We start from the raw sequence: 22227 nt of genomic DNA on the forward strand, positions 1-22227 counted from the left end.
TTGCAACTTTAATCATTTCCCTCTATGTTAGATTTACTCTTTCTTCATCCCCAGAGACTTCCAGCAACTTCATGCAATGTAGACTGTTACAAATTTAGTGTAACTAATGCAAAAGGATTTACTTGTAGTTTTTTATTTGAACAACAGCTGCAGAAGCTGGCTGTAATTTTTAAGCCCTCGCTTGCTGCTTTATTTTAAATTTTTCAATTTAAGCAAAATGCCATTTGACAACTGAAGCTACACAAAGGTATTATGGAAAAACTCTTAAAGTCTTTTTTCTCTAGCCATGGCAGTGGGGGAGGGACATTAAAAAAAAAAACTACTGACACATTCATGAATTTAAATGTACAAACTAAAGGCTTCTGAGAAGACACAAGTTAAGGGGTTTTTTGCTGTTTTTAGTTTGGATACTGAAGTGAGACTTTGCTTAGAGAATTATCACTCGGAGCACTCGCACTAGACAGACCATGGAAGTTTAACCCTGCTAATTGTGTCTTAACTAATATAGCAAATTAAATTGTGTCAATCCACATTTGGTGTGCTTGATTTCTAATGTTTTTGGATAAAATGAGATCAACTCTTGGAGAAGAGCCAGGTATAGAATGTCAATCCACACTTGTAAATTGAGGTCTACTTCTTTAATCTTGCAATCTAACAAGACGGCCATAAAATGACTGAGAGGAGAACCTCTGGGATTTCATTTTTTACTACAGCTGAAATTAACAGTATACTGCAAAAGGGTTTAGTCTTTCTACTACCTGAGTATAATCAACATTCAAAGAAACCAAAATATTACAGAGTCTATGGTACTTCCAGCAGGACTTGATTTTAACACAATAAGATAATGCTTCATACTAAAAATTGTTACCAAACCAAATCTCTCAGCTCTTGCATCCAGTTTCCTCCTTAAAAAAGGAGAACACTGGGCCGGGCGCGGTGGCTCAAGCCTGTAATCCCAGCACTTTGGGAGGCCGAGGCAGGTGGATCACGAGGTCAAGAGATCGAGACCATCCTGGTCAACATGGTGAAACCCGTCTACTAAAAATACAAAAAATTAGCTGGGCATGGTGGCGCATGCCTGTAATCCCAACTACTCAGGAGGCTGAGGCAGGAGAATTGCCTGAACCCAGGAGGAGGAGGTTGCGGTGAGCCGAGATCGTGCCATTGCACTCCAGCCTGGGTAACAAGAGTGAAACTCCGACTCAAAAAAAAAAAAAAGAACACTGGTTTTGATACCAAATCCAGACTTCTCTGAAAACACCATTGAAACAGTCAGGAACAATGTATCCTTACAAACCATGTATCCTGAGATCACATCCACCAAACTACCCATCACTGAATTCAACATGGTACCAACCAGCAGTAAGTACATTACTGGTTCTCAATAGCTTTACAGAGAATCTGCTCAGTCAGTGTTTGCGTGTATGAAAAACACTGGTGGACAACACGAATGCATGACAAAAGAGCGTGTTTTAGGCTATTCCACGTGGAATCAAAGAGAGCCTGTCAAGCACCCTTCATTATCCAGAGAACCAGGGAGAACTGAGGACTTGTCTGTGGACCACACACCTGGGCGCCTCTCCCTCAAGACCCTTCAGGCGCTTCTTGGGACCCCTCACCACACAGAAGAATGTGCGGCCTTAGCCTCACCTCATCCTGACCCATTCTATGCTCAGTCATTTTTGTTTTAAACAAATTCTGAAGGCTCAAGTTTTAAACCTGTCTCATCCAGGAAGACTTCCCTGGTCCTTTACAACTCACATTGTTCCTTCTGAGAAATGAATATTGTGTGTTGCGGTTAAGTGCTCAGATTTCCAGCTTTCTCACATCTGTGTGATCTAGGCTAAGTTACTTCATCTCTCTGTGCCTAGTTTTATCTTTAAAGGGGGATAATGCCTTTTAAATTCTCCAAGGAAATTAAATATAAAACATATGTAAAGGACTTAGCACAGTATCTGGCACATAACAGATAGCATTTGCTAGTAACTATTACAAAAGCCAGTCATGATTAACATCTACACTGCACAATGGGTACTTCCTCATATATTTCATTCTCTGATTTGTCTCATAATTAACTCATCCCCCAAGTGTGGAATCTAAGTTCCCCAAGCTTATAGTGGGGCACCTGGCAGCAACATTAGCTGCAGGTAATCAGGAAATACAGGACTGAAACTTCTGTGAAAAACAGCAGTAAGCCTGGCTTCAGCTGAGAATGGCCATGTACCTTCCTTTTAATGAACAAGAAAATGTACAGGCAATTATATAGGAGGGGCAAGTGACATATTTAGTCACTTTCTAAAATTCAACTTCAAAGATAATCTATATGTATCTCATAAGATCATGTTGTTTACCTTAAATATACACAATAAAAATTATTAAAATTAAAAAAAAACTAAACCTCTAAGACCATAAGAAATGATTTAAAAGTATCAGATGATGTGTAAGAAAATGCAGGGAGGGTGGGGGAGACTTGGAATTCTAATTCAGAAATGGTTTAAGATGAAAGCTAATTCCAACTTAATTACTTTAAAATGGAATACACACTAGGATTTTGTTCTCACTCATCTGACATCCATTTAAAAAAAATTACACACTCTAAAAACTCCACCTCTATTGCATAACTATTTATTAGATGTTTTATCCAGTGGTAATAAGGAAATGACCACTATGAGATTCACAAGGGCTACATCTGAAATTTCACTTTAGACCAGCTGATGCCAAATTTTTAAGCTAAAAGAGAAAATCACCAACTCCTCAAAACAGCTAGTTAGCATAAACTCAAGCATAGCATTGCAGGATTCTGGCAACATGCCAATTTGAAACTACTAAAACCTATATGCAAGATGACTGTCAATCAACATAAAATTCACTGGCTCACAGGAGACACATATGCCCTGGAACTTGATTTGACTAAGGGTATTTTTTTCAAAGGTATGAACAAAAAGTTAAAAACAAATTCTCAAACTATAAGACATATATATTAAAAAACCAAACTCTATAAAGAGTCAACACCCCCAAACACCAAACGTAATTACTGTCACCAAATCTAAAGACAAACTCTTATGGTACATACCAGTAAGATAATGCTGCCAGTTAAAAGCATAAGAATCAATAACCATAAGACATCCCCATTTCAGAGACATTAAAATGTAAAAACAATGTGCACCTTAGAATGGATGAACTATAGTACCATTCTCTGTGGTCTTTTAAATCAGATTTGAGAAAACATTCTTTGTAAAAGCCATATGAATCCCTCTAAATAAGCCCCACACCAGAAGTCAAGAGCCCTGAGATCTAGTACCACTTTGGTCATTAAGTAGAGTATAGCCTTGGGAAATGTAGAATTTCCTCCTCGAACTATAAGACTTTTCATAAAGGAGACATTTTTGCAGTCAACAAACTTACGAAAAAAAAAAAGTTCAGCATCACTGATCATTAGAGAAATGCAAATAAAAACCACAATAAGATACCATCTCACGCCAGTTAGAATGGCAATCATTAAAAAGTAAGGAGGCATATGCTGGAGAGGATGTGGAGAAATAGTAATACTTTTACACTGTTGGTGGGAGTGTAAATTAGTTCAGCCATTGTGGAAGACAGTGTGGCGATTCCTCAAGGATCTAGAACCAGAAATACCATTTGACCCAGCAATCCCACTACTGGGTATATACCCAAATGATTATAAATCATTCTACTATAAAGACACATGCACACATATGTTTATTGTGGCACTGTTCACAATGGGAAAGGCTTGGAACTAACCCAAATGCCCATCAATGATTCACTGGCTAAAGAAAATATGGCATATATACACCACAGAACACTATGCAGCCATAAAAAAAGGATAATTTATGTCCTTTGCAGGGACATGGATGAAGCTCATCATTCTCTGCAAACTAACACAAGAACAGAAAACCAAACACCACATGTTCTCACTCATAAATGGGAGTTGAACAATGAGAACACATGGACACAGGGAGAGTAACATCACACACCAGGGCCTTTCGCAGGTGGGGGGCTAGGGGTAGGATAGCATTAGGAGAAATACCTAATGTAGACGATGGGGTGATGGATGCAGCAAACCACCATGACACTTGTATACCTGTGTAATAAACCTGCACGTTCTGCACATGTATCCCAGAACTTAAAGCATAGTTAAAAGAAAAAAGGACTGTTCATAGGTAAAGATTAAAAAAAGAAAGAAAGAAAAGAAAAGAGGTTTCAGAAAACACTCCTAGTATAGTGCCTGGCAGTTGCCAGACACTCCATTAACCTTCTCTGTTTCCCGTTTTTCATCTAAAGGAAAACTGCTAGATATTTGATCTTCCCAGATATCTTCTGGATACTTTAAAACCCACACAAGTTGCATGAAAATGTGAAGTATTATGGGAGACAGGTCAATAATAATTAATACTACCAAGGGTATGGGGGCTATATGACTAGAAAACAGGCTTTAAAAACACACCCTGTATCTGGAGCATGACCTCATACTGCTGACAGCTGCCGCCTGTGGTCTGACACTGATAAGTCTAATAAAATGTCTGGACATACATGCTTTCCTGAGCCTTCTGCATCATTCGTAGGCTCAACAGATACCTTAAATCATAAAATAACATTTAAATTCTCTGCATCACCCAGGGCTACAAACTTGAGTTCCAAAGGCGAAGTAAATGAACAATTCAGACATAGCTCTCTCCAAGAAATCAATTCTCTAGCTGTTCGAAGCTTACCTAGTAACACCCAATATATGTTTGAATCTGACTGATCCACTAGATAAACTGAATAGAGAAAGCCTCTAGGATAAATAGAAGACTTTGACAAAAAGTCATCAGCTTATAAAGCATCATCTTCTAGTGGTCTTGGGGAGTATTTGCTAAGAAAGATCAAGAGACAGAAAATGATGTGAGTGGTTCTGGCACCAGTACTACATGTTGCTATACCCTGTTAGAAAAAAGTACAAAATAATACGATTGTTATTTTTTTTTAATTGTTTGGGCAGGTATCAATTATCTTACAGGGTTCAGAGCAGCCTCATCACATACAAGTAAAACTTTCCTTTTCAAGTAACAATCTATTTGTGTTTTCTGGGTTGATTTTCAGTGCTTTGCTTTCTCTTGTGTTTATCCCAAGCTTAGCTAGATACGCTCAGGTATAACAAAATGAACATGCAAAAAAGGGCTGCGTGTCCTCCTGGGGCCGGGTGGTGTGGATAAGAGGTGGTGAGAGGGGGCTATGGCCCTTTTCCAGCCAGGACACAGCTAAGAAAACACTGAAGGTAATTTAGTCTAGGGCTAGCGACATGCATAAGTTATTAGTCCAGCAGGAACACTCAAGGTCTGGAAAACTAAGAAAGGTTACCACTTTCCGGCTCAATTTTAACTTGAGGGGTTGCCCACTCTTTTTTCATATTGCTCTAAGAGGGTAGAAAGCATACCACCTAAATTTTAGGTAAGTATTTCAGAGTAGCAATCAACTTAGCATGCCCTCTGTAAACAGCAGGGGCCACAGATCCATAGCAGGTGTTTTAGGCTAAATTTACATGAAAAATAATACGTAAAGGACCAATCTATATACTTATATAGAAATATAGTATATCAAAAGCAAATACTCTTCTCCAAAACCATGCATCTGAGTGACAGCCAGCACAAATCCAGGGACAAAGACCATGGCTGATACTTCAGGGACTGTTTATGAATCCCACATCACTCTCTTAGGGGCTTCACTTCAGTTTGTCTGGGAGCCCAACTTTCATTTAATCAGCTATGTCCCTGACAAGAAATGATTACATGGCTTTTATCTATTTCTTTTTTTTATCAAATTTACCCAAGAAGGCAGGTATTATTCACAACTGAGGTTATAAGAGACACAAAACTGATTCAAAGATAAGGTTTTCAGGAAAGAGACATCATTGGATTATGGTGAAAATATTCCAAGAAGACTACTCTGATAAGGACTATAGTCACTTAAATACAGAGGCTCTAGTAGGTTTCCTTCTACAACACAGAGCACAGACATAGAAACGGATCTAGAAATAGAGTCTGTTTCTAGCAAGATATTGTAAGTTATGCAGTCCTTATGTCCTTCATTTCACCACATATGCACCAGGTCTCGTGACACCACAATAGTGATCAAAGTTCCAGGTAATGTTTAAATACTTCAAATAATCAAGATTAGATTTTTAAAATGCAAGTAGCTTCAACTCCTTTTCAAACTTAAAATATGCTCCTTTAAGAAAGGCAGAGTTATCCTGACTTAAATTCTTTTCTTCAGTTTTCATCTCTGTAATGTTCTGTAAGCAAGAAGACTGTCAACCAAGCTGGGAAGAGAAAGTTGCAAGGCTCTTAGAAAAGCCCATTAATGGGTAAAACCATTAAAATGGTTATAATATAATAATGCATACTTAAAGTTAGTGAAAACAGGCTCTCTTAGTCTCAGATTAAAATTCTGTGGAGAAAGCAACAAGAAAATCAAAGTCGTCAAATCCTGAATTCTGGCCGGGCACGGTGGCTCAAGCCTGTAATCCCAGCACTTTGGGAGGCCAAGGTGGGTGGACCACGAAGTCAAAAGATTGAGACCATCCTGGTCAACATGTTGAAACCCTGTCTCTACTAAAAATACAAAAAATTAGCTGGGCATGGTGGTGCGTGCCTGTAATTCCAGCTACTCAGGAGGCTGAGGCAGGAGAATTGCCTGAACCCAGGAGGCGGAGGTTGCGGTGAGCCGAGATCATGCCATTGCACTCCAGCCTGGGCAACAAGAGCGAAACTCCGTCTCAAAAAAAAAAAAAAAAAAAAAAAAATTCTGAATTCTACACCCTATGTAAGTGTGTTTAACTCTTTTCTAGGAACTAAGATAGTTTTAATGTTCATAACAGGCATAAGGACATCTTTATTTAATTTAGATCAATTTTTCTTAGCCTTGTGTATGAAAAGTCCCATAAAACATCACCTGTCAATGAATTTGAGAAACATTTAGACACATGTACAAGATACTTGAAAAACAAATACAAAAGCCAGCATCAGGAAATTATTTTTAAAAATCATTACCTATATTAATTGCAGTTTCTTGTTTGTCTCCTGTCAACACCCATATTTTAATTTCTGCCTTCAACAGAGTTGCGATGGTTTCTGGAACTCCTGCTTGAAGGCGATCTTCTATGGCTGTGGCTCCAAGTAGCAGTAAATTCTAGATTGAAAAAACATCTTCAGTTAAAGACTGGCACAGACTTAAGAATAGCACTAACAAATTCTGACAGAGAAAGGCAATCAAACTGTTCTGAGACAGTTGTTCTGTTTCCTCTATTTTATTCCTGTGTCTGCAGATGGCATCTAGATGGGTGGCATTTCCAAATGCCTTGCAATGGTGGACTCACTCTACACACACAGGCAGCCCAGTACTCATCGCTGATTTCTTGATACAGAGGCTTGTTATAATAGAAACTGTCTGGCAGCAGAGCAGATGGGCGGGTTATCCTGAGGGCTCTGACAGTACCTGAGCCCTCCCTCTCAGTCCACTAATGAGTAGCACATTATATCACATTTAACAAAGGGGGAGAATTCATTCTAGATGATATGCTTACCTGGCAGAATATAAGTAAGAGACCTGTGGTTCCAAGGATTTAACAGTGAGAGAAAAAAACATCCAAGTATCTTAAGATTGAGAGTAGCTATAAAATGTTGCCCCTTTGGGTCCTCTTCAAGGCTCAGGGCAGATCAGCTCACGCTGAGGATGGATGTGGATGTGTGGTTCCCTCCAGTTGCCCATGCTGTACCTGCTGGTCTGGCAGATTCCAGAGAATGCACAAAGGGCCTGCTCCGTGTACCCACCTTGTCCCAAGCCTCTCCAGAACACAGCATCTCTGCTTGGTCACAGACTATGGGAAGATCCAACTACCTCTTGAGCATCCACCATAGGCATGTCACCCTGTCACCTATTTCATCACCTTTTTCTAATTCTAAAAATAATTGTGGCTATTTCCAGTAAAACAGGGCAAAGAAACACCCGAATTCAGTTTTGTTCAGTTTATTTTAATTCAGTACATTAAAATGACTCAATATAAATAACTGAATATAAAACTTAAACAAAAAACTGAGTACAAAAAAGCAGAGGAGAAATCTTTTGAAACCAACGAAGGAATGAAAAAAGTAAATAGGTGATGGTTTCAAAGTTATGGAAACCAGGTCAGACATGGTGGCTCACACCTGTAATTCCAGACCTTTGGGATTTGGGAGGCCAAGGCATGAGGACTGTTTGAGCTCAGGCATTTGAGACCAGCCTGGGCAACATAGCAAGACCCCATGTCTATAAAAAAATATATATGAAACTTAGCCAGGCATGGTAGCATGAGCCTGTAGTCCCAGCTACTTGGAAGGCTAAAGTGGGAGGTTAGCTTGAAACCAGGATTTTGAGGCTGCAGTGAGCTATGACTGCCCCACTACATTCTAGCATGGGTTCTAGGTAACAGAGGGAAACCCCAGCTCTGTATTAAAAAAAAAAAATTATAGAAACTGGAAATTGGATGATTCTATGGCTGCCAACATGAAACAGAAAAAGCTGAAACCCAGCTCCCAGACTTGAAGGAAACCAAAAAACTGAAAGCGAGCTAATGTCTTAGGATAAACCGAAAAGAACAACAATGTGAGTAGCAATGGCAAAGCTTAAGTACTATTAGCATAAGTTAGTGTGAGAATGCTTATCGTGTACAACATCTAACCAGCCTCCACAGCATTCTGATTGCTCATGTAACTCAACAGGGTGAGCTAATCTCATTAAGCCTAATCTTAAGTAAACCCAGAGAGTCACTAATGCTGTTTTTGACCTGATATTTCTCGAGCTATCATTAACGCTTAGCTGAGGGTAACTAAGCTTTCAGAAAAACCATGAAAATTAAGTGCTTCTTAAAGCAAAGGAAATGATTCAGAGCTAAAGGTTCATTAAGACACAAGAAAGGAGACCATCCCTATATAGTAAAAGGATTCCTGTTCAAAGACTTTGTGAAATAGGTGGTTAAGTCTTCCATGGAGCTGTAAAGACTGTATCGTGTGTGGTTACCTTCTCAATGATCTCGTAACACTCTTCCAACCGTTGAGCTCTGTCCTTCAGTATGGTGCTGGCTTCCTGATAGACTTTCAGCCACTCCTCATACTCATTCTCAGAGAGATCAGCATAAGCCACACAGAGAGTCCGCAAGCCTGCAAGACAGCCACTGGTGAATGGAGGCAGGCAGAACATGCGACCTCCCAGGGGACAGCATGCTCAAAAAATTGAAGAGATGCTCTGCTTTAGTTCCCTCTAATTCAACACTTCCACTTCTACCAAGGGAAATTTAAGAACAACTCTCCTGTATTCTAATGTAAACTACCTCTTCCGTAAGTCTGAGAGTGTGCATGAGAAGTCAGAAGAGTGAATTCTCCATGGCAGAAAGGCTCAGGAGCTGGGCATGATCTGTGTGCAGTACGCAGGTTTCAGCAAGCAGAGAAGGTAGGAGGTGCGTTTCAAGACAGCAAGAAATGGCCCCATGTGCTAACCCATGAAAGATCCAGGCTTCCAGGCAGCCACCCCCATACACGTGCGTGCGTGTACATGTGCTCACACGTGCATGTATGCAGAGCCAGGGGAACACACCAAGGCCCAAAAGCAGCATTCAGCACTTGAGCTCCAGCTATCATGACACTCGCTAGCAGGAACACCTGACATCAGTGTTGTTTACAGCCTTCCAGGGAACTCCTTTCCTGCTCACTATGGATTCCATGAATTACTATTCCCTTAAGTCATGGATACGCCAGTGACATAAGGGCACCAAGAAAGGGCCGGGAAAATAACCACATGAGTTTTCTGAGAAAAGGACTAGTAACTAAAGGTGATTCTATACGTTGTGCCTCGGCCTGCCTCTCCCTCTGCACCACTACTGATGAGTGACAGAGGCATCTACAGGTAACTAAGTTTGGATCTGGCTATGCATCTCCTCACTGCCATGGGCACAGGAGGGGACACAGCAGGCACTAGAAGAATGTGCTCCCGGAAAGCAAGACAACATGTCTGAAAGTACAGCTCTAATGGTCAAAAACAGCATTTCCAAATTCCACTTACCTTCCGTGGCAAAGTATTCCAGATGGCATAATGTTTCCTCCATGTATTTTGAGTCTTTTGAAAGTCTCTCAAAAATTACATTATCCTATAAAAAAGGGAAACGTTATGACTGGCAAACCCTTCAGTAAACCTTCCAGCCAGCATGCTAAGCATGGCTTTGTTTCTGTTTATCCAACACCCGTGAGAATACCTGAGTGGGGAAGCAGGAATTTAGCATTTGGCTGGGCTCAGACATGAGCTTTGGAAAACAAATTGGGTATGAATGTGTCTAAGAAAACCAAAATCTGTATCTTAAAAGCCAAACAAAAATATCCTGGGAGAACCAGAAGTACAGAAGAATCACTGGGACACACAGGTGCCTATAGTCACCAAAATGTGCAAAACTCCACCAAAGTTTATCAAGCCTTTGTGCAGAAGGGGAAAGGGTAAAATGCACATCTTAAGTTACTCAGGTACAATCTTGCTTCCCAACACGGAAGGAGCACCTTAGCACGGAGGGCAGAGCCCACTGGGTGCTAAACACAGTTCTGCCAAGAAACACACAGGTGCACAGCCCATCTGTCTATGACTGTTTCCATGACTGGCAAGCATGGTTGGGGGACCAGATTCCACAGATAATCAATCCATCAAATATGTTACAAATTGCAAAGTTTTAGGCTACTACAAAAATTTTCTTAAACTGAGTTTGGCTTTTGGAGAGAAGTAAATCCTATAAAAACAAAATACACCCTTCTGGCCTTTTCATATGCACCTCTTCTATACTGAAAGCCCTCCTCTCTTTACCACCTCACACTGGCACCTTTTGTACTGGATGTGTTACTTAGAATACAGTGGCAAATGAATAAACAAAAAGTTTTTAAAATATGCCATATGAGAACAAAACCTAGATGAGCTTAATTCAAGTCATTTTACTATAAACACAGAATTCTTTAGTAAGTCCAATTATAATGCCTTTAGAATTCCCATGCATTCCTTCATTTTTAAAGCTCTAGTCATCATGTACTCAAATAAAACCATTCTTCTTGATACAACTGGTAAAGATTAGTAATACTGTCAACCAACAACTAATCCTAGGAGAGATTTGTATTCTTGACAGTCAAATAAAATAAGCTTAATAATTCTTTTCCTCAATACGTAAGACTACAATTTAACAGGATATAGTTTTATAAGTAAGATTCATAAGCAATAACACTTTTTCTTTGTGGTAAACCATTTAGATTTGGTTACCAGAAGGTAGACAGGACAAAAATCCTGACCTGGGAAACTGACTAAAATGGGCAGTAATAATGCAGCTACACATGGACATTGCCTTTGTACCTACAACACAGCTCTCTGTGAAGCATGAAAAAACCCATAACAATTGAGAAGAGGTGCTAGAGAACCACTATATATCAGAGTACTTCAGATGATCATAGGTCAACACAAATTATCTTATCAAAGTCAACACACAATGCCGGTAAAACTCAAATAAGAATTTTACAAGGATTTTGCATGACACATGGAGTCGCTATTTGTGAAATCATCCATTGGCTAAAAGTAAGCTTCATACTAGCCATCTTTGTCACACTGCCTTGAACCAACATTATCTTCAATGGACTTTTACTACTAAGTCAACTTCGCAACCTACCTGAAAGAGCCTTTCATCTTCTGGGCAAACAATAAGGGAATGATGAGGAAAGCAGTTAGGAAAAGCAGCAGATGAGAAAAGCTGCCAAGAACTCTGCTATATGCACAACGCTTCTCCGATACTTACAGCGCCTTTGCAGTAGAGTCGAAGTTGTCCTGAAGGAGTTCGAACAATTACAGACATTCTTTTTCTGTCACTGCGAGAGTGAAAAAAAAAGTTAGCACTGGTCTGCTTTCAGGATGCACATCCTACGGCTGAACACCAATCAAAACAAAAGGTGATCTGGGGCTCCTAAAAATGGCCAAGCCATATCTTTCCCTACCCTTTTCCTCAAAGTAGTACCTGACTGTATCTCCTACCCTTTTTATTTACATCTTCTGGACATAACCTGTTTCTTTCCCTGCCACGAAAATGAACTAGCACCGCTATTTACAGGAGGAAAAACAGAACAGAATTCCAGCACCGACAGTGCACATCTGACTGACTGCTGACTCCACACTCTAAGCTATCAAGTAAACCTGCCCCGTAGGTAGCAAAGCGGGAGACTCGGTATACAGTCACTTAACTCGAAAGCTCCTCCCTGTGTCATCTTTTAACCAGAGTAGAAAGAAATCACAAATCCACAGAACACTCCCAATTCAGCACCAAGGAACGAACTCTCCCCCCACCACAACTTCCTCACACGTCTTTCCTCCTATCCAGTCCTCACCCACCGAGCCCTCAGTGAGTCTCCACTGCCTATGAATTCTTCTTCCTGTTCTCCGTCCACCTGCGCGGCCTCACTTCATCTCCCACCAAACCTCCCATGCACCACCATCAGGCTTCCAGCATACATGGGACTCACCATTCTCCTCTTTTGTACATTCTGATCCTCCTTTGCCTACATTTTTTTAATCCCCCTGAAGCACACTCCAACTACAGAGGGGCCTAGATCACCCACGTCTATGGCCTTTCAGTGCAGCGATTTCCAATAGACTGTAAGTCCCTAAGAGTTGGGGAGAGTCTCTCTTCAGCTCTGGATAAATTCCCACATCCTAACCCACGGCGCTCTAGCTGACCTGGATTTGTATTTTCTCTCAACTATCTCATAGGTGGGCATGCCTCACAGTTCTTGAAACCCATGTTTCAGTTTTTCAATGTGTAAAGCGACTGCTTCAAGGGAGTATTATCAAGATTAAGTGGCAATGGGAAAAAGATGAATCCATGAAAAAGAGACAGAATCATCACTATAACCACAAATAATCTTTCTGTTCTTTCCTATTCTCCCATATATATATATTAATAATCCTTATGTCTCTATCCATATTCACTTGCTTTTATCTAACTCCCTTTACTCCTCCTCCTTGTCTGTCTAATAACTCTGGTCCCAGTTAATGCAGTCACAGGGTACTGCACAGTTTCCAACAAAAGATGGGGCACAAAACGGTCGGAAGAGATGCCTAGCACTTCGCCCACCTCCACCGCAGGGACACTGTGACCACTTACTACCTCAGCCACCACCGTCATCAGCCATCCCTCCTCCCCTCCCCATTGTTCCAAGTCCAAGCCTGTGATCCTAAAACTAAAGACTAGGGCTGGAAAGTATTTCCTACACAAATATTAAAAAAAAAACCTAATCTTTATTAAAAATAGCTTACAAAGCAGACCGAGCAAACAATTTGTGAATCATTTAACAAAGGTTATTAAAAAATTCACCTAATTTTAATAACAGGTAAAGATGCTTTTGAGATAGCAACAGAACCTTGCTTTAGCACTGACAATTCTACGTTAAAAAGAGGCAAAGAAACAAAATTTGATATATGTTTCCTTATTACAAATTATGAATGTCCTATGCGTACAAAATGTCCAACAAATATTCCTGAGTCTTACTTTTTAAAATTGTACTGGGGATGTCCAGGAAAACTGCCCTACGTGGACCCAGCCTCTAATGGGATGGACTGATCTCATCTGTCATCATTTGTCAGTTTCTCAGATCTCCAGAGGAGTGCTCCGATGGAGCAAGAGGAATGACCTCATGGGACTTGGGAAATGCCAATGAAAATAATGCCCGCATCACATGCTCCAAACTATTCAGACATGTCTGCAGCTGCTGATGCAAGAACATCAGGCTCTGGAAATCTAAAGAAAAAGGAGGACATAGAACTAGAGCATTTCTCTTGAATAAAACAAAGAAAAATAATCTACTTAACTTTCTTTAATGACAGTCACAAATTCCAAGGAGAAGAGAGTTTATGGAGACACATTTATTATATTTAATACTTGAGAACTATATTGAATCATAGCATGCTGTCATGTAAACACTCTGATGAAGTTGGTAAATAAATGTAAGTATTTTATTTCAAATGTACGAAGAGAAACATACCTAGAAAATTCCAGGACATTAAGGATTCCGAATGTTTGTTCCTGTCCCATCTAAAGGAAGAAAAATAGGCTCTTACCTGAGGTGCAAAGTATTAAAATCTCAGAGGAATTGTCTCCCAAGCATAAACAGACCTATGCCTGCTCTCTCTTCCCATCTCCTAACTCCTTGCAACATGTACTGTTTTCTCACAAGTCTGGTGGGGTAAGAGCTCCCTCTTCCAGTAGAAGCTTCTCATGTTTCTTTGGGGCTAATGGCTGTCCTAACAGTTGACTGGTGTAGCCACTTCCAAGAGATGGAGCTAAAGGACACCAAGTTGTACAGGTTTGTCAAAAATCTTGGGCCTGGTTATGCTTCTGAATTCAGGATTTTACAAATTTTATAAATATATACGCTTATTCTAGACTATCTACCATAATGTCCCCAGCAGGGTCTGGGGTAACACGCTATTACACAACACATCCACTTTCTACAGCAAAATGTATGCGTATCACAAGAAGTGGGATTCACAAAGATCATCAACAGTCTCACGTTGGTTCTGCTTAGTTTTTGCTGCCAAATAACTATTCACCAAACTTAGGAAAAATCTTTTGGAATTCAAAGGCATTTGGGTTTTGAATTTGCAGGTAAGAGATGGTGAATCTATACCTGGTCTCAGAGCAATCAATCAAATGCTCTTTTTCTTTGCATTCTTTTAAATTAGAATGTCATAAGTCACAGTTTTTTCCCATCTAAAAATTCCAGGTGGTGTGTATGATGTTTTGAAATTTTTAATCTAATCTTTCCATTTCCCCAACACTTCACAGTGGAAAGAATGTGGCCTTTGGCATTGAATATATGTGAGCTGGAATCCAGTTTCTGTCTTTAAGTCTGTGACTTCCTTATGTATAGCAAAAGCACTCATCTCTTAGGGCTGAGAGAAGTAATCAATGAAGTAATACATTCAAATTACCAAATATATGACGGAACCATCATCTTCACAACCTGCAACTCCCCACTCCTTCCCTTTGTGTCCTATAAAACAGCTAATGATCCACTTCCGCCAGCCTTCACCAATCTTTATTCGCCTCTCTGGATCCATGAGTTCCACGTTTCCTTTCTCCTCAGTCTGTCCCGACTTTCTATCATATCCCCATCCAAAAGACACCCAGTGCTACTACCACCGCCCGGCACCAGGGCTGCCACTCCCAGGAGCCACCTCCTCTCTGCACCACAGTTATATTTATTGGTGAGGACACTTCATGTCAATACATGGGAATTTGAGAATTTTTTCCTGACTTGGTAATAATGCAGTAGGTCTTTTCTTTCCTAATTTGAGAATTGGTGGTTTGGTGAATGGTTGAATAGGATTCTTTTTATTATTGTTATTTATGAGTCCTAACTAATCAGGTAGTCTTTCGTGACCCCTAGAAATATGACCTTAAAACTTTAATGAGATAACAAAGAGGTGTCAATCCAGCATGTACTAACAGGAGGACAACACCAATAAGCTCGCTGGATTCCTTATTTATCTGGCATTGTGAGTGAAGCAGAAACTCCTGTTCTCTTCTTTCTCCCACCCACGATGTAAGGCCCCCACCCCCAACCTCCGTTTTTGCGATACAGAGACATGCAGCAGCACCCACACAACTGAAAATCCTACAGTTAAGATTAAAAGTCTCCTCAAACTGAAGGAGGAAAAAGGCCTCATTTTTAAAACACTTCTGTAAGGGCATTCTATAGTCAATCAGTACTTCATTCCACTTTTAATGATGGTACATTTCCCTAAGCTAAATTCCCTCCGTTGACTAAAGTAAGCCTGGTAAAAGTAAACATGATCTCATCTCTGCACTCCGTAAGAAACTGAAGATGCCAATAAATGGGCACTTTGTACAAGATACGATATTTTATAGGTTTTACATATAACTAAAAGAAGAAACTTACTACAGTACTGCCAAGTCAGTTATTATACCATTTGGAAGCGAATTTAAAATGCATTAAAGGTCTGCGGATTTGAGGATGCGTCCACAAACCCAAAAACTATAATCCCTGAGTCTTTCCCAAATGAAGGAATAGGAAAAGGCAAGGTATGGCAGGGACTAGCCTCAGACCCTCATCATCAAGCCAGACAATAACAAAACAGCCCTTCTAACTGGTCATCATGAAAAACACCACTGCCTTACCAGTTCTAACCGTCATTTTCCCCTGTTGCCCATTCAAAGGGTCCATATTTGATTTTCTTCTTGATACAGTTATTTTCCTATCACTAAATTTCTCCCTTTGGCCTGTAGGTAGAGAAACTCAGAAGAAAATCAGAAAATGTATAAACCCCTTGATTTCAGTTGCAGTGGGGGATCCCTCATATAGATAAAAGAGATCAAAGCCAGGCACAGTGGCTCAGGCCTATAATCCCAGCACTTTGGGAGGCCAAGGCAGGTGGATCACTTGGGGTCGGGAGTTCGAGACCAGCCTGGCCAACATGGCAAAATCTAGTCTCTATTAAAAATACCAAAATTAGTCAAGTTTGGTGGTGGGCACCTGTAATCCCAGCTACTTGAGAGGCCAAGGCAGGAGAATTGCCTGAACTTGGGAGGCAGAGTTTGCAGTGAGCCAAGATTGCACCACTGCACTCCAGCCTGGGCAACAGAGTGAGACTCCATATAAACAACACCAACAAAAATCTTAAGCTCTGACTCCTCTCCCAGCTGAAGAGACTGAAGCTCAGCGGACTGTGAAGTCCCACTGATTAAGCACTCTTAGGCTCTGAGGCTAGGAAGAGACGCAGAACCTGCCCGAAAGACAAGTGGGCCACCAAGTTATTTTCCCAATTATTATAGAACAAAGAGTAGATTTGTGAAGTTCTTTGCTACAAAAGATTTCACATCAGTGTATGAAAGATACGTGGAAAAGCATCTTTAAGGGAGAAAAAGTACTGCAATGCAAAACACCTCTAACAAGCTAAGATAATCGTGTTAACTCCAGTTTTTCACAGGTCTAATTTTTCACCAAAAGAGACATTTCGCTATTAATTTACAACAGGCATGCCATTTCACATGCACAAGCTTCACAAAGGTAGGTGATCTGAAATGTGAACACGTGTGTTACTCACCGCTTCTATGATGACTGAGAATGGCGTTCTCGCTGTGAAGACAAAGCCCAGCTTTTTAGCTCCTTTCACCAAAGCAGCTTCATCTGTGAATTGGGAGTTGGTGAAACACTGACATGTCACTGGTAATGACGGAATTCTGTTTAGTGTCACTTCTCAAATTAACAAAACCTACTCTACTGGAGGCCTGGTGTTATCTGCACAGTGGTAAGGACTCAGGGTGGAGAAGCTCTCCCTACCACCAGAGTTCTGAAATGAGCACTTCCGTTAGACGGGGGCTTGGATCCGTGCTAATTCACCAGGGCAAGAATGATTTATATTCCTGCTATTCTTGCTTGAGATCAAGTTCTCTCCAATTAACCTAAGTAACAGTTCCACCACTCCCACCAAATATCTCCTCTGAGCAAGGCAGTGTTTTAATTGTACTGTGGGATTCCCAAGCCCCGAGAAGTGAGTAAAGAGTACCCCCATGCGGCTTCCCCAGCAGGTGGAAAATCCAAGAGATGTAGGAGATGAGGAAGAAACCAAGTCCATTCTTTCTTCCGAGTTCTGTCAAGCCCAATCACCTCTGCTGGGAAATGCAAACTGACCAGGGTCCTCCCTTTGCTGTTAAAGGGTTATGAGAGTCAGGAGTGCCCATCCTGGGCTCTCTACAGCCTTAACACCAGAGCCTGGCCACAGCGTGAGGCCAGCAGCAGACAGCCGGATCTGTGGGGCAGGCTACACCGCAGCTTCTGCAAGAATAACTGCAACACCCAGGTCTCCTGAAAAGGGGCCAGCAGGGTGCATCTGGCCAGAGCCCTCACCTGGGGAGGAGGCCTGGTAGATGATGTTATCTCCATCCTTCTCAGGAACAACTGTGTGGCACACGGCCAGAAGGGTGAGGAACTCCTGAATGCAAGGGGCCGTGGGCTGCAAACGTGAGGCGGGATCACTGTCAGTTACACCACCTTCAACAGGCACCAGGGCTCACACAAACAGATCCCCACCTAACATTCAGTCATCCTACTGCCCCCTGCTGGAAAGAATAGAGGTAGTTAATATGGACTTCAGATGCCCCTCCTGGCACTCTGGTCTGGGGTCCCCAAGCTGATTCTCCCATGCTTTCCTCCCTGGGCTTCTCTTGGAATGCAGCTCCTGCACGTTAGTTCAAGAGATAGGGAGAGCAAAGAGGAAAGAGCCTGTACCTCCTCACACCCTGCCGTCCCATGAGCCTCGGCCTCGCCCACGTGCTTGCACTTGCCCATATGCTTCCGCCTCCGCAGGTGCTCCTGCCTCCCCAGGTGCTCCCGCCTCCCCAGGTGCTCCCGCCTCCCCACGTGTTCCCACGTCCCCACAAGCTTCCGCCTCCCCGGTGATTGTGCTTCACCCACGTGCTGCTGCCTCACTCCTGTAAGATCCCCTGGAAGCATGTGTTCCACTCCCCTCACTGCTGTACCCCAGGCCCCACAAACAAAGGAGGCTCCATCTCCAGTGCCCCATCCTCTCCCACATCTGTTCCATACAGTGTCTACTCCTTAAGTTTGTAATCTCTCAACATCCGTAAAGCAGGCCATCTCTCATCCATGACTATTAAACAGCAACAAAAACCAGAAATGCCCTGGATATGCATTTAATAAAATTCTTTTATTCTCTTTGGGGGGAATAAAAGTATAATGTTAACTGGGATTAGAGCACATATATAACTAGTGGGAAAATAATGCTGTCTTCCATCTAAGAAAACAATGTGTCTTCCTATGTATTAAAAGCTTCTAAATATTCTAAATATACTACCTGGAATATGTCTGTTAATTATTTTATTTACTCGAAAAAATATTCCGGTGTCCACTGTACATGAAGTAGTTTGTGAGGCATTTTATCTATTGCCTTTTACATTGTGAATGGAATGTTACTTCCATTACATTTTACAGTAGTTTCTTGTTGAGATCTAAGTAAAAACATTGATTTTTATAGGTTAATATCCAATTGTTATTGAGCTTCTACTCGTTCTCTGAATTCCAGTTGACTATCCTAGGTTTTCAAGGTAGACAATTATATCATCCACAAATGAGAAGTTTTCCCTTTTCCTCCCAATATATAAACTTTCAGTTTTCACCTGTCTGTATGAGCTAACATTTCCAGAATTATGTTCAAGGCAGGGGTGAGAACCAAGCTTCCTTATTTTATTATTTTAATGTCAGTGTCTCTAATGTATCCCTTTTAAATAGGCAACTGGCTATAAAATTGAGATAGATTCATATCTTCATGTGAAGGAAGTAGCAATGTGCTTCCTCTTTTTATGGAGTTGTTTTTTTAGTCATAAATGGATGATGATTCCGTAAGAATATTTTTAGTTTCTTCTCTGTCTTGTGAATGTAACTTTAGAGAAATTTTACGGAAGCAAATCACAACTATTCACATGGCTACTTCTTATCATGAAAAGAATGCACATTAAACTATAGTTCAGTGAAGTTGTGAGCTTAAGGAATTTACACATTCCCCAAGGCCTGCACTGCAAAAATGGTAGAAATTTTCCCCAAAAGCACTTTACTTAAGAATTTAGCTTCAATTCAAGATTGCCTTCTCCTGTACCTGAGAACTATCCAATCCTGAACATAACCTTGTCCCATAATGAAACAACATAAAAAGGGTCTAAGATTTTACAAATAAATAAACCTAATAGTGAAATATTTTCTAAGAGTTATAAAGAATTGCACACACAAATTGAGCTTTCCACCTGGAATGGTAAGCCAGACAAAATTCATAAAGATTTTTTTTAATCCTAAAATAAAATTAACCTATCATTTGTTTTCTTCCTTTTGCATTCTATAATAAATTAGGAAGAAGAGACAAAATTCATCAGAAGCCTATGGATGCTTGTATACGTGTGTGTGTGTGTGTGTGTGTGTGTGTGTGTGTGTAACAGAAGTTAAAAGTTTTTATTGTGGTAAACTATACTTGTAATATTTATCATTTAACCATTTGTAAGTATAAAATTCAGTGACATTTTAAATACATTCAACAATGCTACACAGCCATCACCACTACCTATATGCAAAACTTCATCTTCCCCAGCTTTAACCCTGTACCCATTGAACAATAACTCACCATTCTCTCTTCTCTCTACTCCCAGTAATCTCTGTTCTGTTTTCTGTGTCTATGAATTTGTCTATTGTATGTATCTCATATAAACAGAATCATACAATATTTTTCCTGCAGTTAATAGCTTTTAATATATACAAAATGCCACATATGTAGAAATGAATATTTTCTATTGATTTGAATTTAAAATAGCAGAAAATGTTTAAGATTCAAGCTCAAAAATCTTAGGCATAATGATTCAAAAGAAAGCTATATATTCTTCCTTGGTGAACCTTTGGAAATGTATCCCACACACTGGTTAGCAATGTAAGCAGGGGAGTGCATGAATTGTCCTCTGAAATTTCTCACAGGTTGATTCTCTAAGAGCTAAATTCCATCTTGGCTATCAGCCCACACAAAGCTTAACATAGTCCTAAAGGACCCAGAAAATCTGAAATGATGACATAGGAAAAAAGAAAATTTTGTAGCAAATGGAAGTATTCCCTCGGGAGGAAAGTAAGGGTTTTCTTGAGCCAAATGCTTTAATTTTAGTCAATAGTCCCAAGACAATTAGATGAGAATGTGGGGCATGTGCAGCCGCAAATCCTCAAATACTTCTTTCCTCTCCCCAAACATTTTGGCAAAATGAACAAGTAATCTAATAGGCCCTGTGTTTAAACTGCTTAAAAACATCGAATGGGTACATGTAATTCAATCCCACATCTCCTCAAAGAAAAATATTGGAGCCTATTCTATGGTCTTCATTATTATAGTGGAGGTAGATGTTAAATGTCAAAGGGTTTAATTAACACAGGAGCTAAGATGAAAACTACCTCAGAAGGCCTCAAGGATCAAAGAAAACTTAAAAATGGTATACATAGGCTAGGAGGCTTTTACTAAAAATTAGGAAATAAATTCCCATATCAATCAATCAATTCCTTATTATGTTTGTACTGAAACTTTGAGTATCCAGATTAAAATTCCAAAGTCCCTGTGTTTGGATCGTCATCATAACGTCCCCATGACAGCACTTCCTTTTCACAGAGGTTGCAGCTGTCCCTACTCTCAATGCCTTTAATGAGAATTAAACTAAAAGGCAATTTAGTTCAGGAGGGGAGACAAGGGGAGAGGTATTAGCTGTGCTCAGATCTTCATTCAAACATCAATAGAGACAGGCCCCAGAAGAGTGTGAGATGGACAGTCAAAACCCCAAAACTTCACAGGGACTCAAAACACCAGTCCAGGGCCAGCTTTGGAAAGAACACCTGTGAGAGTCAGAAATTAACTGAGCCAAGCATTGCAATCTTTCAAACACTCTGATTCCAGCAGCACGTAGGGGGTCCCCAGAGGAGCTCTTCTCCAAGTAAGAATTTGCCCCAGGCCACTGAGATTCTATGCCATCCCACCTTTATGTTAGTGCAAATACCATTCTGTGTGGGTGGTCACACTGCTCACATGTTATGGTAGCCATGACGGTCTCCAAAGAGAATGGGATTCCTCTCCGTCTACACAAACCAAAATCGCTTCCTTGGGGAGTTGCACCTTACCTATTCTGCGAAAGTGTACTGTGGCTCCTAAGAACTTTACATATCTGCTTCCCCAGTGAACAGGTATCCCGTGGGTAATTTTTATTCATCTCTTCCCCTAGTACGGAGAGCAAGGTATTTTATATAAATTAGGTTTGCTGTAAACTGTTTGCAAAATGAGTGGATAAATAAATGAGTCTCTGATGTAAATGGGGATCCAACAGTTTGCTGCTATTCCTAGCCCAATACTGGAATTCTGTGATGTTCCATACACTGTGCTCATCTTATTTCCTCTGCTACTTTCTCCTTATTGATCTAGGAAAGCAAACTCATGAAACTGAACCCAGAGCAGTCTCCAGAGCTCCGATGTCACCCTGCCACTTTCTCCTTTTCCAGTCACCATCCCAACTTGAACAGATATATTCAGCTGCCCACCTTTGTGGTTACCCTCAACCTGAATACTCTTTGAAAACACTTGTTT

The 22227-nt window shown here is 40.6% G+C and overlaps 1 protein-coding gene across 1 annotated transcript in view; it reads right to left on the bottom strand.

The window, feature by feature from the left end:
• The window catches only part of ATP8A2 (ATPase phospholipid transporting 8A2), a 653421-nt gene that overhangs the window by 455641 nt on the left and 175553 nt on the right, over positions 1-22227 (bottom strand). The window contains exons 17-23 of the mRNA XM_039473330.2: positions 17967-18072; positions 17164-17246; positions 14079-14128; positions 11843-11912; positions 10090-10174; positions 9052-9191; positions 7047-7185 (exon numbers count right to left, since the gene is read on the bottom strand). Coding sequence (XP_039329264.1) covers positions 7047-7185; positions 9052-9191; positions 10090-10174; positions 11843-11912; positions 14079-14128; positions 17164-17246; positions 17967-18072 — 673 coding nt within the window. The remainder of the gene's footprint in view (positions 1-7046; positions 7186-9051; positions 9192-10089; positions 10175-11842; positions 11913-14078; positions 14129-17163; positions 17247-17966; positions 18073-22227) is intronic.

Source organism: Saimiri boliviensis, chromosome 16, assembly GCF_048565385.1.
Source record: "Saimiri boliviensis isolate mSaiBol1 chromosome 16, mSaiBol1.pri, whole genome shotgun sequence".
NCBI lineage: Eukaryota > Metazoa > Chordata > Mammalia > Primates > Cebidae > Saimiri > Saimiri boliviensis.